This window comes from Panthera onca, chromosome C2 (assembly GCF_046562875.1).
Source record: "Panthera onca isolate mPanOnc1 chromosome C2, mPanOnc1 haplotype 2, whole genome shotgun sequence".
NCBI lineage: Eukaryota > Metazoa > Chordata > Mammalia > Carnivora > Felidae > Panthera > Panthera onca.
Genome location: NC_138347.1, coordinates 66,843,629 through 66,858,713, shown reverse-complemented (window position 1 = coordinate 66,858,713; position 15,085 = coordinate 66,843,629). Strand labels below are relative to the sequence as shown.

The 15,085-nt window shown below is 33.5% G+C and overlaps 1 protein-coding gene across 10 annotated transcripts in view; it reads right to left on the bottom strand.

Annotated features, from left to right (window-relative positions):
* The window catches only part of STXBP5L (syntaxin binding protein 5L), a 380,897-nt gene that overhangs the window by 188,859 nt on the left and 176,953 nt on the right, over positions 1-15,085 (bottom strand). For all 10 annotated transcript variants that reach the window (XM_060639858.3, XM_060639856.3, XM_060639862.3 and 7 more), the window contains exon 9: positions 13,108-13,231. In XM_060639858.3, the coding sequence (XP_060495841.3) occupies positions 13,108-13,231 (124 nt within the window). The remainder of the gene's footprint in view (positions 1-13,107; positions 13,232-15,085) is intronic.

The window sequence follows — 15,085 nt, the reverse complement described above, 5'->3', positions numbered from 1 at the left end:
CTCTGTCTCAAAAATAAATGCTAAAAAAAAAAAAAAAATTAAAAAAAAAAAAAGATGGGGGCAGGGTCCAGGTGCCATAGCTGGTCTGCCGCCTCAGCAAAACCTGGGCCCCTAGCACATGCCAGCCCTTGATGACCTGGGACAAAGATAAAAGCCACAATTTAAAAAAGCAACTAGCATATAGGGTACCTGGGTGGCTCAGCTGGTTAAGCGTCTGACTCCAGCTCAGGTCATGATCTCATGATTCATGGATTCGAGCCCTGCATCGGGCTCTGTGCTGACAGCTTGGAGCCTGGAGCTTGCTTCAGATTCTGTGTCTTCCTCTCTCTCTGCCCTTCCCCCATTCTCTCTCTCTCTCTCTCTCTCTCAAAAATAAACATTAAATTTTTTTTTTTTTAAAAAGCAACTAGCATATAAAAGACTCCACCAAATGTCATGGAAGCTATTGAAACTCTCCAGACAGACAAGCACCATGGTTTACATTCCCCTCTCCATCTTGAAAGCTTGCACAAGAGCAGAATCCAGGCACCCTAGCTAGCCTACTACCTCAATGACTCTGGGCCCCTAGCCCACACTAGCTCTAGCTGTTCCACCAAGACAGCACCACTGTGGTGCACACTGGAATACTCCTTATCAGTGTTCACTACAGTTACAGCCCTTTTGCCAGAGTGATACATGGGCAAAGCACTCGAGAACACTCCAGGGCCAGGCAATGTTGACTCCAGACAATTCACCAGGCACCTCCTGCATGGAGCACCCTAGGACCACCATCCCTCCCTCTGCGTAGTTCACATTCTTCCTCAGTTCCAGCCTCTCCACCAGGGCTCCCCCTGCATGGATCATTCTGGGATACCCCAACTTGCACCAACTTCAGCTTTAGCCATCCTGCCAGGGCGCCCTCAGCACAGAATGCCCCAGGAGCCCCCTCCCCTCCATCTTGCACCCACTTCAATTTTAACTATCCTGCCTGGATTCTCTCTGTGTGGAGAGCCCCAGGACATCCCAGCTTGTACCCACTTCAGCTTCAGTCTTCCTGCCAGAGTGCATAATGTGTAGGGTCCCAGGATACCCCCTCCCCCAACACAACTTATACCCACTTTAGCTTCAGCTGTTCTGACACAGCACTCTATGTGGAGAGCCCTAGGATCACCCTGGCCCCCACCCATTTCAGCTTCAGCTATCCACCAGAGAGATCCCAGCACAGAGTGCCCCAGGACCCAGGGTACACAATAGCCATAGCTCCGGCCAGCTAACCAAAGTCACAAGGCACTTAGTCTACACAGGGGATGGTAATACACAAGATCATTCCTTCAAGTTTAGAAGAAGTAGCTGTTTCACCTAACTCACAGATACAAAATTAAGCAAAGTGAGGAGACAAAAGAATATGTTTCAAACAAAAGAGGAAAACAAAACTCAGAAAAAGAACTAAATGAAACAAAGATAAACAACCTACCTAACAAAGAGTTTAAAGTAATGGTCATAAAGATGCTCAATGAATAGGAGAGAAGAGTAGATGAACTCAGTGAGAACGTTAACACAAGTTTAAATATATAAAAAAAGCATCATCAGAGTTGAAGAATACCATAACTGAAATGAAAAAATCCACTAGAGGGAAGTAACAGTAGATTAGAAGGTGCAGAAGCAATCTGAAAGAAAGGGCAATGGAAAGCACCCAACCTGAACAGCAAAAAGAAAAAAAGAATTGTAAAAAATGAGGATAGGTTAAAGGATACCTGGGACAAAATCAAACAAACATTCTCATTATAGGCATCCCAGAAGGAGAAGAGAGAAAGGGGCACAAAACTTACTTGAAAAAAAATGATAGCTGAAAATTTTAATAACCTGGGGAAGGAAAAAGACATCCAAGTTCAGAAAGCAGAGTTCCAACAAGATTAATCTAAGAGGTCCACATCATGACACATAAAAATTAAAATGTCAAAGATTAAAAATGAAGGGAATTTTAAAAGCAGCAAAAGATAAAATAAAATTCTTTTAGAATGTATTCACACTTAAGTGACTATCAAATTAATATAGACTGCTATATACTTAGAATATTATATATGAAACTCATGGTGACAACAAACCAAACACCTGTAGTACATACACAAAAAATAAAGAGAAAGAAAACCAGTAATTACACTAAAGAAAGATGTCAATCACAAAGAAAGAGAGCAAGAGGAGAAAAAAGGAACAGAGAACTACAAAAACAGCCAGAAAACAATGAACAAAATGGTAAGAGTACATACCTATTAGCAATTACTTTAAATATAAATGCTCTAATGCCCCCATCAAAAGACATAGGGTGGTGGAATAAATAAAAATACAAAATCAACCCATCTAAATGCTGCCTATGAAAGACTCACTTCAGACCTAAAGACACATACAGACTGAAAGTGAAAGGATGGAAAAAGATATTCCATGCAAATAAAAGCAAAAAAAAAAAAATGGGGCACAATATTTATATCAAACAAAATAGACTTTAAAGCAAAAATTGTAATAAGAGACAAGAAAACACAATGATAAAGGGGTTAATCCAACAAGAGGATATAGCAATTATAAATATCTATGTAGCCGACACTGGAGCACTCAAATAAATAAGGCAAATATTAACAGACATAAAGGGAGAAATTGGCAGTAATACAATAATAGTAAAGGTCTATAACACATGACTTACATCAATGGATAGATCAGGCAGAAAATCAATAAGGAAATGGAGTCTTTGAATAACTTAACAGAAATATATAGAACATCCCATCTAAAAACAACAGAATATACATTCTGTTCAAGTGTACAAGAAACATCTTGAGGACAGATCACATGCTAGGCCATAAGACAAGTCTCAATAAATTTAAAATCATATCCAACATCTTTTCTGACCACAACAGGATGAAACTACAAAATTAGCACAAGAAAAAATGTGGAAAAAACACAAACAGATGGAGGCTAACCAACATGCTACTAAGAACCAGTGGGTCAATGAAGACATCAAATAGGAATTTTAAAAATACATGGAGAGGAATAAAAATAAAAACATAGTGGTCCACATCTTTGATGGAGTAAAAGCAGCTCTAAGTGGAAAATTTAGAGCACTGTAGGCCTACCTCAAGCAACAAGAAAAATCTCAAATAAATAATCTAACCATACACCTAAAAGAACTAGAAAATAAAAACAAAGCCCAGAGTGAGTAGAAGGAAAGATAACATCAGAAATAAATTAAATAGACTAAAAAATCAATAGAAAAATCAATGAAACCAAGAGTTGTTTATTTAAAAAGGTAAATAAAATTGATAAACTTTAGCCAGACTCATCAAAAACAAACAAACAAAAAAGAGAGTGGGCCCAAATAAACAAAATCAGAAATGAAGGAGGAGAAGTAACAGCTGACATTGAAGAAAAATACAAAGGATTATAAGAAACTACTACACAAATTATATGTCAACAAAGTGGACAACCTGGAAGAAATGAATAACTTCCTAGAAACATAGAAACTCATAGAAATGAATCAGGAAGAAATATAAAATCTAAAAAATCTAAACAGACCAATTAGTAGTAATGAAATTCAACAGATAATCAAAAAAACTTCCAACAAACAAAAGTCCACATCCAGATTGATTCACAGGTGAATTCTACCAAACATTTGAAGAAGAGTTAATATCTATTCTTCTCAAACTATTCCAAAAGATAGAAGAAAAGGGAAAGCTTCTAAATACACTCTATGAGGTCAGCAATATCCTGAAAACAAAACCAAAGACACTATGAAAAGAAAACTATAGGGCAAGAGCCTTGATGAACACAAATACAAAACTTTTTTTTAATTTTTTAATGTTTATTTAGCTTTGAGAGAGAGAGAGAGAGAGCATGAACAGGGGAGGGGCAGAGAGGAGACACAGAATCCAAAGCAGGCTCCAGGCTCTGAGCTGTCAGCACAGAGCCCAATGCAGGGCTCAAACTCACGAACTGTGAGATGGTGACCTGAACCAAAGTCAGACGCTCAAGTGGTTGAGCCACCCACGTGCCCCAAGATATAAAACTTCTTAACAAAATATTAACAAACTGCATTAGCAACACATTAAAAGGATCATTCACCATCATCAAAATTTATTCCAAGAAGAATGCAAGGATGGCTTAATATATGCAAAACATTCAATGTGATACATCACATTAACAAAATGAAGGATAAAAGTGATAAGATCATATCAATATATGTACAAAAAGTATTTGATAAAATTCAACATCCATTCATGATGAAAACTCTTAACAAAATGAGTTTAGCGGGAACATACCTCAACATTATAAAAGTGATATATAACAAAACCCACAGGTAACATCATGCTCAATGGTGAAAAACAGAGCTTTTCCTCTCAGATCAGGACAAGGATGTCCAATCTCGCCACTTTTTAACATAGTACTGGGAGTCTTAGCTTCAGCAGTCAAACAAGAAGAAGAAAATTGTTAGCATAAATTAATTCAGCAATGTTGTGGGATACAAAATTAATATACAAATATCTGTTGCATTTGTATATACTAATAATGAAGTAACAGAAAGAAAAATTTAAAAAAAATCCCACTTACAATTGGACTGGAAAGTATGAAATATCTAGGGATAAACATAACCAAGGAGGTGAAAGACTTATACTGTGAAAACTATAAAACAGTGATAAAAGAAATGAAAGATGACACAAATGGAAAAATAGCCCATGCTCACGTACTGAAAGAATATCATTAAAATATCCATACTACCCAAAGCAATCAACAAATTCAATGCAATCCCTATCAAAATGCCAATAGCATTTTTCACAAAACTAGAACAAATAATCCTAAAATTTGTATGGAATCACAGAAGACCCCAAATAGCCAAAGCAATCTTGAGAAAGAAGAACAAAGCTAGAGGTATCACAATTCCAGATTTCAAGATTTACTACAAAGCTGTAATAATCAAAACAGTATGGTACTCACAAAACAAAACACACACACACACAAAAACACACACCAAAAAACCCAACAACAAAAAAATAAAACAACACACATAGTCCAAGGAACAGAATAGAATGCCCAGAAACAAATCATGTTTATATGGTCAATCTATGACAAAGGAGGCAAAAATACCCAATGGGAAAATGACAATTCTCTTCAAAAAATGGTGTTAGGAAAACTGAACAGCTACATGCAAAAGAATAAAACTGTGCTACTTTCTTATACCATATACAAAAATAAACTGCAGATGGATTAAAGTCCTAAATGAAAGACCTAAAACCATAAAACTCCCACAAGAAAAGATAGGCAGTAATCTCTTTGACATTGGCCTTACCAATATTCTTCTAGGTACATCTCCTCAGGTAAGAGAAACAAAAGCAAAAATAAATTATTGGGACCACACCAAAATAAAAAGCTTTTGCACAGTGAAGGAAGTCATTAACAAAATGAAAAGGCAACTTACTTAATGGGAGAAAAATATTTTAAAATGATGTATCTGATAAAGGTTACTGTCCAAAATATATGAATAAATTATATAACTCAACACCAAAAAAATAAATAAAATAAAACCAATCTGATTAAAAAATACGCAGAGGACTTGAACAGACCTTTTTCCAAAGATGACATACAGATGGCCAACAGACATATGAAAAGATGCTCAACATCACTAATCATCAGGAAAATGCAAATCAGAACCACAATGAGAGGTCACCTTACACCTGTGAGAACAGCTAGAATCAAAAAGACTAGAAATAACAAGTGTTGGCAAGGATGTGGAGGAAAACAGACCCTACTGCACTGTTGGTGGGAATGTAAATTGGTGCTGTCACCATGGAAAACAGCATGGAGATTTCTCAAAAAATTAAAAATAGAAATACCATATGATCCAGTACTTCCAGTACTGGGTTTTTAGCCCAACAAAACAAAACACTAATTTGAAAAGATATATGCACCTCTATGTTTATTGCAGTATTTACAGTAGCAAAAAATGGAAGTGTCTATCCATAGATGAATGGATAAAGAAGATTTGGTGTATGTATATATGGTCTACTATATAATGAACTATTACACCTCCATAATAATAATGAAAAAAGACACCCAATTTGTAAATGGGCAAAGGAACTGAATCAGTGTGTCACCAAGAAATATTAAAAATGACAATAAGCACATGAACAGATATTCAATATCTTTATTCATTAGGGAAATATCATTTAAAACCACAATGAGATATTATTGCATGCCTACCAAGATGGCTATAATAAAGATAGATATTAACAAATGTTGATAAAGATGTGGAAAAGTTGGAAACCTAATACATTGCTGGTAAGTATGTAAAAGTCTAAGGACTCTGGAATACAATTTGGCGGTTCCTTAAAATGTTAAATAGGAGTTGTCATTTGATCCAGTAATTCGATTCTTAGGTACATTCCAAAGAGAAATGAAAATATGTGTCCATATAAAAGTTGTACGTAAACATTCACAGAATTATTCAGATAGTCAAAATATGAAAACAACCCAAATGCCCATCATGTGATGAATAGATTAAAAAAATGTGGTATATCCATACAATGGAATATTATTCACCAATGAACAGAAATAAAATACTTAAATTTGCTATGACATGGATGAACCTTGAAAAGATTATGCTAAGTGAAAGAAACCAGTCATGAAAGACTAAATTTAATAGGAGTTCATTTGCATTAAATGAAATGTAGTCAAGTCTACAGAGACAGAGGAACACCAGCAGTTGCCTAATGATGGAGGACTAGTGATAAGATGACTGTTAATGAGTATGGGATTTCTTTTGGGGATGACAAAAATGTTCTAAAATTAGATTGTGTTGATGGTTGCACAACTCTGAATAAATGAAAAACCACTGAATTGTACACTTTAGTGAATTGTGAATTACATCTCAACAAATTTGTATTTTTTAAAAAATAGAAGTTTAAGTTCTTTGAAGTACAGCATTAAACTTCAGAACAAACTATTTTCATCACTTATATCTCAGGATTTCTAGTTTAACAAAGTTTTGGGGATCTTTAAATTTACCTTGTTTTTATGGTTGCTAGCTCAATGACATTTAAAACACAGTACACACACACACACACACACACACACACACACTCACACATGCATATACACACACACTTAAATAAATTTCTTTCATTTCAGTAAGAATTTATTTATTTCAGCAAGAATTGTTCAGGGCATCTAATCTTCCAAACCATCTATAATAGACCATTTCTCTTTGTTCAAATAATTTTCCTATTTTCATGTTTATTTTTGCTATACATACGTACATCTGATTTTTAAAAACTGTTATTTTTCTTGGGAACAAATTGAATTTTGAATTAATATGTGGGAAGCTAACATCTTTATAATATTAACTCTACCCATGCATACATAGGGTATGTTTTTCATTAAAGTCCTCCTTATGTCCTTTAGTAGAAATAATATCTCACTGTTATTTTACATTTACTTCAGGGATTCTTATGGATGCTATTTTTTTCATGGTTGTAATCATCCACTTTATTTTGTTTTGTATACAGAATTCTCATGTTATACTTAATAGTATTCCTAATTAGTTTTTATTTTTAGCTGTGCAATTACATTATCGAAAAGTAATTGTAATTTTGAACCCTCAAAACTTTTAAAAAATATTTATTTATTTTTGAGAGAGAGACTGAGAGCAAAAGCAGAACGGCAGAAAAAGAGAGGGAAACACAGACTCTGAAGCAGGCTCCAGGCTCTGAGGTGTCAGCACAGAGCCCGAAGCGGGGCTCAAACTCAAACTATGAGATCATGACCTGAGCTGAAGTTGGACGTTTAATCGACTGAGCTGCCCAGGTGCCCCAAAACCTCTAACCTCTTAAATATCATAATTCTTTTTCAAGTCTAATTACATTACATATTGTTTTCAGGAAAATGTTAAATAATGGTGATAATTGTTGACATCTCTATCCTGTTTCTGAGCAACAATGTCACTATTAAGGATTAGATGGGATTTAAGATCATATATGTAGATTGTGTACATGTGTGTGTGTGTGTATGTTTAGCTGAGGGCATTGTGATTGAAGAATACATATGTGAAATCATTAAAATTTACTGTGAAAGAAAAATAATATCTGTAGTACTAGTGAAAACCAGCTACAACAAGGACAATGTCACCACAGTGCTAACCTCAAGTAAAATAGGTACTAAATTAACCTTGTTGGCTGTGGCCACCTTCCCTCTTTTCCTACTACTGTCCAATATGAGTTTCAGACAAAGCCTACTTTTGTAGTATAGAAAATATTGATTTGTAGAAAAATAATAAATCTATATATGGTTTCCCAGTTTAGGAAACACAATGGCTAAAGAAAAGGGGGGTAATAAAATTATATTCTATACTATATTCAACATAATATCCATAATATGCATTATACAGTCCAAATTATTAGATATATGAAGAAGCAGAAAAATTTGAGTCATTCTTATGAACAGAGGCCATCTTCAAGTGGAAGCATATTTTGGTTTCATCAGACAAAGATTTAAAACAACAATTATAACTAGACTCAATGTTTAAAGGAAAGGGAAGGGAAAGGAAGGGAAGGGAAATGCTCATAATGACTAAACAGAGGAAATCTCAGCAGAAAAATACAAAATATAAAAAGGTAGCAAGTGGAAAAATATATAAAATAAAAATAACTTAAGGGACTTAATAGCTGAATGAAGATTACAGAGGAAAAAGACCAATGGGAATTATCCAATTTGAAATTCAGAGAAAAAATGATTAACAAAAAAATGGAGGCTCAGAAACATGTGGGACAATACCAAAAATTCTACCAGACAGATAACTAGTGTTCCAGAAAGAGACGTAGAGAGAGGTTGGAGCAGAAAAACACATTTGAAAAAATAAAAGCCTGAAAATTTCCCCAATTTTGTGAGAGATATAAATTTCTAAATGTAAGAAGCTCTGTAACTCTTAAACAGAATGAATTTGAAGAAGAAAACTCTAGGCATATCATAGTCAAATTATTGAAAATAAAAGTTATAAAAATTTTGAAATTAGCCAGGGGAAAACAACAAATTACATACACGGGAACCAAATGTCAAAAACACCACACATTTCTCATTCAGAAACACTGTAAACCAGAAAATAATGGAACATTTTTAAAGCGTTCATTCAGCACCTTAAAAACAACACACACACATATACAAACTGTCAACCCAGAAATTTACATGCATCATAAATGTGCTTCAAGAATAAAAGAAAAAAAGAGAAGAGTTTTTAGATAAAGGAAGGTAAGTGAAATGCCAAATGATGTTGCTGTATCTTCAAGAACAAATGAAATTACAAAACTTCATAAATACAAAATTATATTAAGAAAATTATAAATAAAATACAGAATATTTTCCTTCTAATTAAAAAAATACTTAAGACTACTTAAAGCAAAAATTACAACAGTGTATTTAGAACATATATAACTATTATAATAGTATAAATGTAAATAAATATATATGATTATGAAGCTTCTACATTTTTTCATAAAGTGCTACAATGTTAACTCTAATTGACTGTGAAAAGTTAAAGAAGTATACTGTAATCCCTAGAGTAACTGATCAAAAAAATGTCTTAAGATAAAATGCCTACATGTAAATTAGAAGGAAATTCTAATAAAAACTTTCACATAATCCAGAAGACAAAAAAAAAAAAAAAAAAAAGAACGATGAAAGGAACAAAAAAAAACCATCGGACCAACAGAAAACAAATAACTTGGTGTGCCCAAATCCAATTCAATCAGTAATTACATTTTATATATATACATATATATATATATACTTTTTTTTAATGTTTATTTATTTTTGACAGAGACAGAATGCGAGTGGGTTAGGGGCAGAGAGAGAGGGAGACACAGAAGCAGAAGCAGGCTCCAGGCTCTGAGCTGTCGGTACACAGCCTGACTCGGGGCTTGAACTCACGAGCTGTGAGATCATGACCTGAGCCGAAGTCGGACGCTCAACCGACTGAGCCACCCAGGCGCCCCAATTACATTTAATATTAATGGACAAAATACTTTGACTAAATGATAGAGATGAAAAAAAAAGACCCAACTGGGGCACCTCGGTGGCTCAACTGGTTGAGCGTCCAACTTTGGATCAGGTCATGATCTCATGGTTTGTGACTGCTGTCAGCACAGAGCCTGCTTCAGATCCTCTGCCAACCGGTCTCTCTGCCCCTCCCCTGCTCATGTGCTCTCTCTCAAAAATAAATAAACATTAAAAATAAAAAAGACCCAACTATATGCCCTCTATAGGAGACATAATGGATGCCTAACAATTAAGCCTCAAAAAATACATGAAACAAAAAACGACAGAACTAAAGTAAAAAATGGTCATTCCATACTCTGTAGGAAATTTTAATACCATTCTCTCAGAAATTGATAACACTAGTCAAGTATCACTAAAATCAGAGGATCTGATTAATATTATCAATCACCTCGACCTACTTGATTTTTAAAGTATATAAAGCAGAAATGAACAGAATTACAGGGAAAAATCTATAATAATAGAATTTTAACTTACCTCTCTCAAAATTGGGAAATCAAACAATAAAAACTTAGCAAAGATTTAAAATACAAAGAAAACACAATTTCAAGTTTGACCTTTGTATTGGAAATGTATTCTTTTCAAGCGTACTTGGAACTTTGTAGTAATTATTTGTTTATGTCTAATTATAAAGCAAATCACAGTAAATTTTGTAGAACTAGTATCACGCCACATTCTCAGACTACAGTTAGTTTCCAAATCTATAACAAAACACATTTTTAGAAATTATAAAACAAATGTCTAACTCAGACATCAAAGAAATTATAATAGAAATTAGAAAATACCTCAAACTGAATATTAATGAAAATTAAAATTTTTTAATAAAATTAATATCAAAACTTATAGAATACAGCTAAAGTACTACTTAGAAAAATTTTTATTTTCTAAAATAAAAATAGGTGAAATGTAACAAAATGAACCTGAAGAATATAGATAAATATGACAATGAATGCCTTTATTGTAAAAATCACTGATGTCTGCTTAACTATGGTGAGGCAATGGTATTTAACTTAATCTATATGTTATGAGACAGGTGCTGATGTTTTCAACAACCTGTGAACAGAATTTTAGCCCTTTCAACAGGAAAACAGAATTATAGTTGACTCTTGAACAGCATGGGTTTGAACTGTGTGGGTCTACTCATGTAAAGATTTTTTAAAAGTTTTTATTCAAATTCCAGTTAGTTAATATACAGTATAATATTAGTTTCAGGTGTACAAGTCACTCCGGAAAACAATATGAAGATTCCTCAAAAAGTTAAAAATAGAACTACCCTTTAATCCAGCAATTGCACTATTAGGTATTTGCCCAAAAAACATAAAACTAATTCAGGGCTGCCTAGGTGGCTCAGTCCATTAAGCATCCAACTCTTGATCTCAGGTAAGGTCATGATCTCATGATTCATGGGATTGAGACCCGAGTCAGGCTATGTGCTGACAGCACAGAGTTTGCTTAGGATTCTCTTTCTCCTTTCTTTCTCTGCCCCTCCCTCCCCCACCCTCTCTTTCTCAAAATAAATAATATATAAGCTTTAAAAAAAAAACCTAGTGATTCAAAGGAATAGATTTTTAAAAATAAATATAGTACTGTAAATATATCTTGTCTTTCTATGATTTTAATAACATTTCCTTTTCTCCAGCTTGCCTTATTGTAAGAATACAGTATATGATACATATAACATACAAAATACGTATTAATTGACTGTGTTTATCAGTAAGGCTTCTAGTCAACAGTATGCTGTTATTAGACAAGTTTTGGAGGAGTCAAAAGTTATATATACGTAGATTTTCAACTGCATGAGGATCCGTGCCTCATCTCCCATACTGTTCTAGGGTCAACTGTACAGAAAACAACTCTAACTTATAAATATGGATATGGTGAAACATATGAAAGTATTAAATATCTAATCCAGCCAAAAAGAACTCGTATAGAAGTTGACAGTCAAGAAGAATAGAAGTAAACAGAAAATTTATGAATAAATCATATTACACACATACAAAAAAAAGGCATAAGGATTTTAGGGGGAGGAAAAAAGTAAACTCATCATAGAAATAAATATTTAAATCTGAGTGGGAGGTATAGCAAATAACTATCCAAGGTTTCTATACTGGCAATCTGTAAATGAAGCATCTGAAAGTAAGTGAGTAAATGCAAAGTAATCTCTAAGTAAAGCTGCTAGGTTAAATGTTGTAATAATTTAATAATTTGTAAATGGAACATGCAAATGTGATACAAAAAAGGACAGACCAACACAAGATGGAATAAGTGGATCTTGTGGTTTATGGGTCATTCATTATAAAGAAATAATACTAAATTTTCTAAATCTGACACTATAATAAATGCTCAGAAAATATAAAATAGACTGTGTTTGATTAACTGCTAGGTTTTGACCTCTCTATTCTTACAACCAATGATATAAGGTAAACATGGAACTCAGATCACTACCAATATTCTCAGAAATAAAATGGTCATCTGAATAAAAGATACTCATACATTTGAACTTTTTGTTCTGCCCAGTGAGACAGGTACAATATAAACCTTAAATACATCCTTTTGATAAGGAAGATAATAAGAAATATAATCTACAATGAAAACCATAGTTCTTATAATTTAATGGAATCAAATGGTAGAAATGGAAATAAGTGAGAGAATCTAGAAAATGACAAACTATAAACCAGTTTAGGAATTAGGTCTGAAGGTCAGATCTATATGGTGTCATTCTCACTATCTCTGTAACCCTTAAAACTGGACAGATTTTCTACATTATCTCCTGTGCTTCAGATACATCAACCATCCATCATTCAGTTTTGGTTGGAAAGGTCTCTATATAAGTATCACAAAGTAGGAAAGTGGATAGACACAGGGGAGGGGAAGTACAGAAAGTTTGGAGTATAATGTGGGGATCTGAAGGAGGTATAAAGAGGTATTTAAAATCAGAAGTTACATCCTATTACTTTCTTTCAAACACACTGATCCCACCTATTCCACTTCAAGTCTAGGCACTATATCTCCAGAGTTTATTTCTTTGGAAAGCATACACCTTACCATGTGGAATTGTAGTCTGGAAAGGACGACTTGGGCTTTTCAGGTTCCATAAAGTCAAGCTACCATCTGAATGGCTGCACATGAATTGTTTGCCCTCATGATGCCAATCAATTGAATGAATAGCCTAATGAAACAGCAATTAAAAACAAGTGGGGAGGGGGAAAGTTGATATGTTATAGCATTCTATATTCCAAAGGAAATATATTCTGAAATAAAATTATACCAACAATACTTAATAAACATACATAATTTTTCTGACCCAGATCATACTACCTTTAGCTCTAGTCCTCTATAAGCTTATAGAAAACTACAAAAAATAATCTCCTGAGATAAAAGTTAGGTACATTTCATAATATCATTATAGCCTAGAACTTTTTGTTATAAATTCTATGTCCTCCCTGTATCCTATATGATTATTTGAAAAATTATTTACATAGAAATAAAAGCAAGGTTATCTGAATATGATTTCTGGAAAGGTAGAGGCCTACTTTCACCTAAAGTAGCCAATTTAAAAAATAATTTACATAAGAGCTACCATCTGAGGGCTTACTATGTGCTAGACCCCTTGGAAAACACTTTATATTAACTCTATTAATTTTATTAAAAAGGTATTATTTTTTCCAATTTGCACATGGTGAAATAGGCCTACAGAGATTGATATACTTGTTCAGGTCACACAATTCAAAGCCAAGGTCTATCCAACCACAAAACCCACATTCTCAATCATTTTACCATATTGCTTCTAACATGAATTATTTAATTGACTTGGCAATTTAGGGTTTAAGGAAGAAGGATTTAAATCTTTTTTTATACTTCTAATTTCACTCTGAAGATGTGAAATACATAAAATTAACAAGTAATTATTCCAGTTTCACATATTGTTTTATTCCCAGTGGTAGCACAGTGCCTTGCATAAAATAGATACTCAATATCTGTTGTATGAATAATAATGTTATCATATATTTCCACAGCTTGGTATTCTTTCTAAATCATAAAGTTTATATGGACTTTGGATAATGCATAAAAGCTGAACAGATATGTACAACATTACCCTTTCCTTAAAGGAACTTTCAAAACTGCAAAATAGGGAAGACTGAAATAAATGAATATTAATAATAGTTATTGTTTGGAACTTTTAACATAAATATGCATATATATTTGCATATAAAACTAAGATACACACACACACACACAAACACCATATACTAAGATATGTGTATTTAAAACTAATTTATTGTTTGTTTTCCAAACTGTAAGTATTATTACAGTTAGAGATAATTGATGGCTAGAGTAATCATTAAATACATCATAAAAGGACATAGGATATGAGCTGTACCTCAAGATAGGTAAGATTTAATTAAATGAAAAGACAACATGGAACCCTGGACTTATTTTCTCTCTCATCCTGGTCTTCATTACTAAAGACTTTTTTTTTTTTTTTTTTTGCCAGGGTTCAGTAGAGGCAGTTAGAGGAAAATACTCTTCATCTTTTCCTTTGCTCATTCTCACTATTTTGGGTAGATCAAGGGAAATGTTTTAACTTTTACGTGTTAACTTGATGAACTCAATGTAAAGTTCTCTCAGACTGCTTTGCTATGAATGATGGAGGCAGAGAGATCATCTCCAGCCCTAACCCTTCTTCCTATCTTACTGAATTTCTTCCTACCTACTGGGGAAGACAAGTACAAAAATAATAGCTACAACATAAAAGCAAAATAAGTCTAAGTGCCATGAAAGATATATACTTATTGTACACTTATAGGTAAGAATAGGAATCTAAAACCAGTTTGTTATTAGAGAAGGCCAAATAGTGCATCACTGAAGAACTGGCATTTGAATACATTTAATGGGTAAGTACCCAATTTCTATTAATTTGATTATACCCTACTCCTTTCTTAAAAAAGGACCTTAAGGTTCTGAAGAAAAACCAAAAATGAAACAAAGCAAAAAACAAAAACACACACAAATATAATATAAC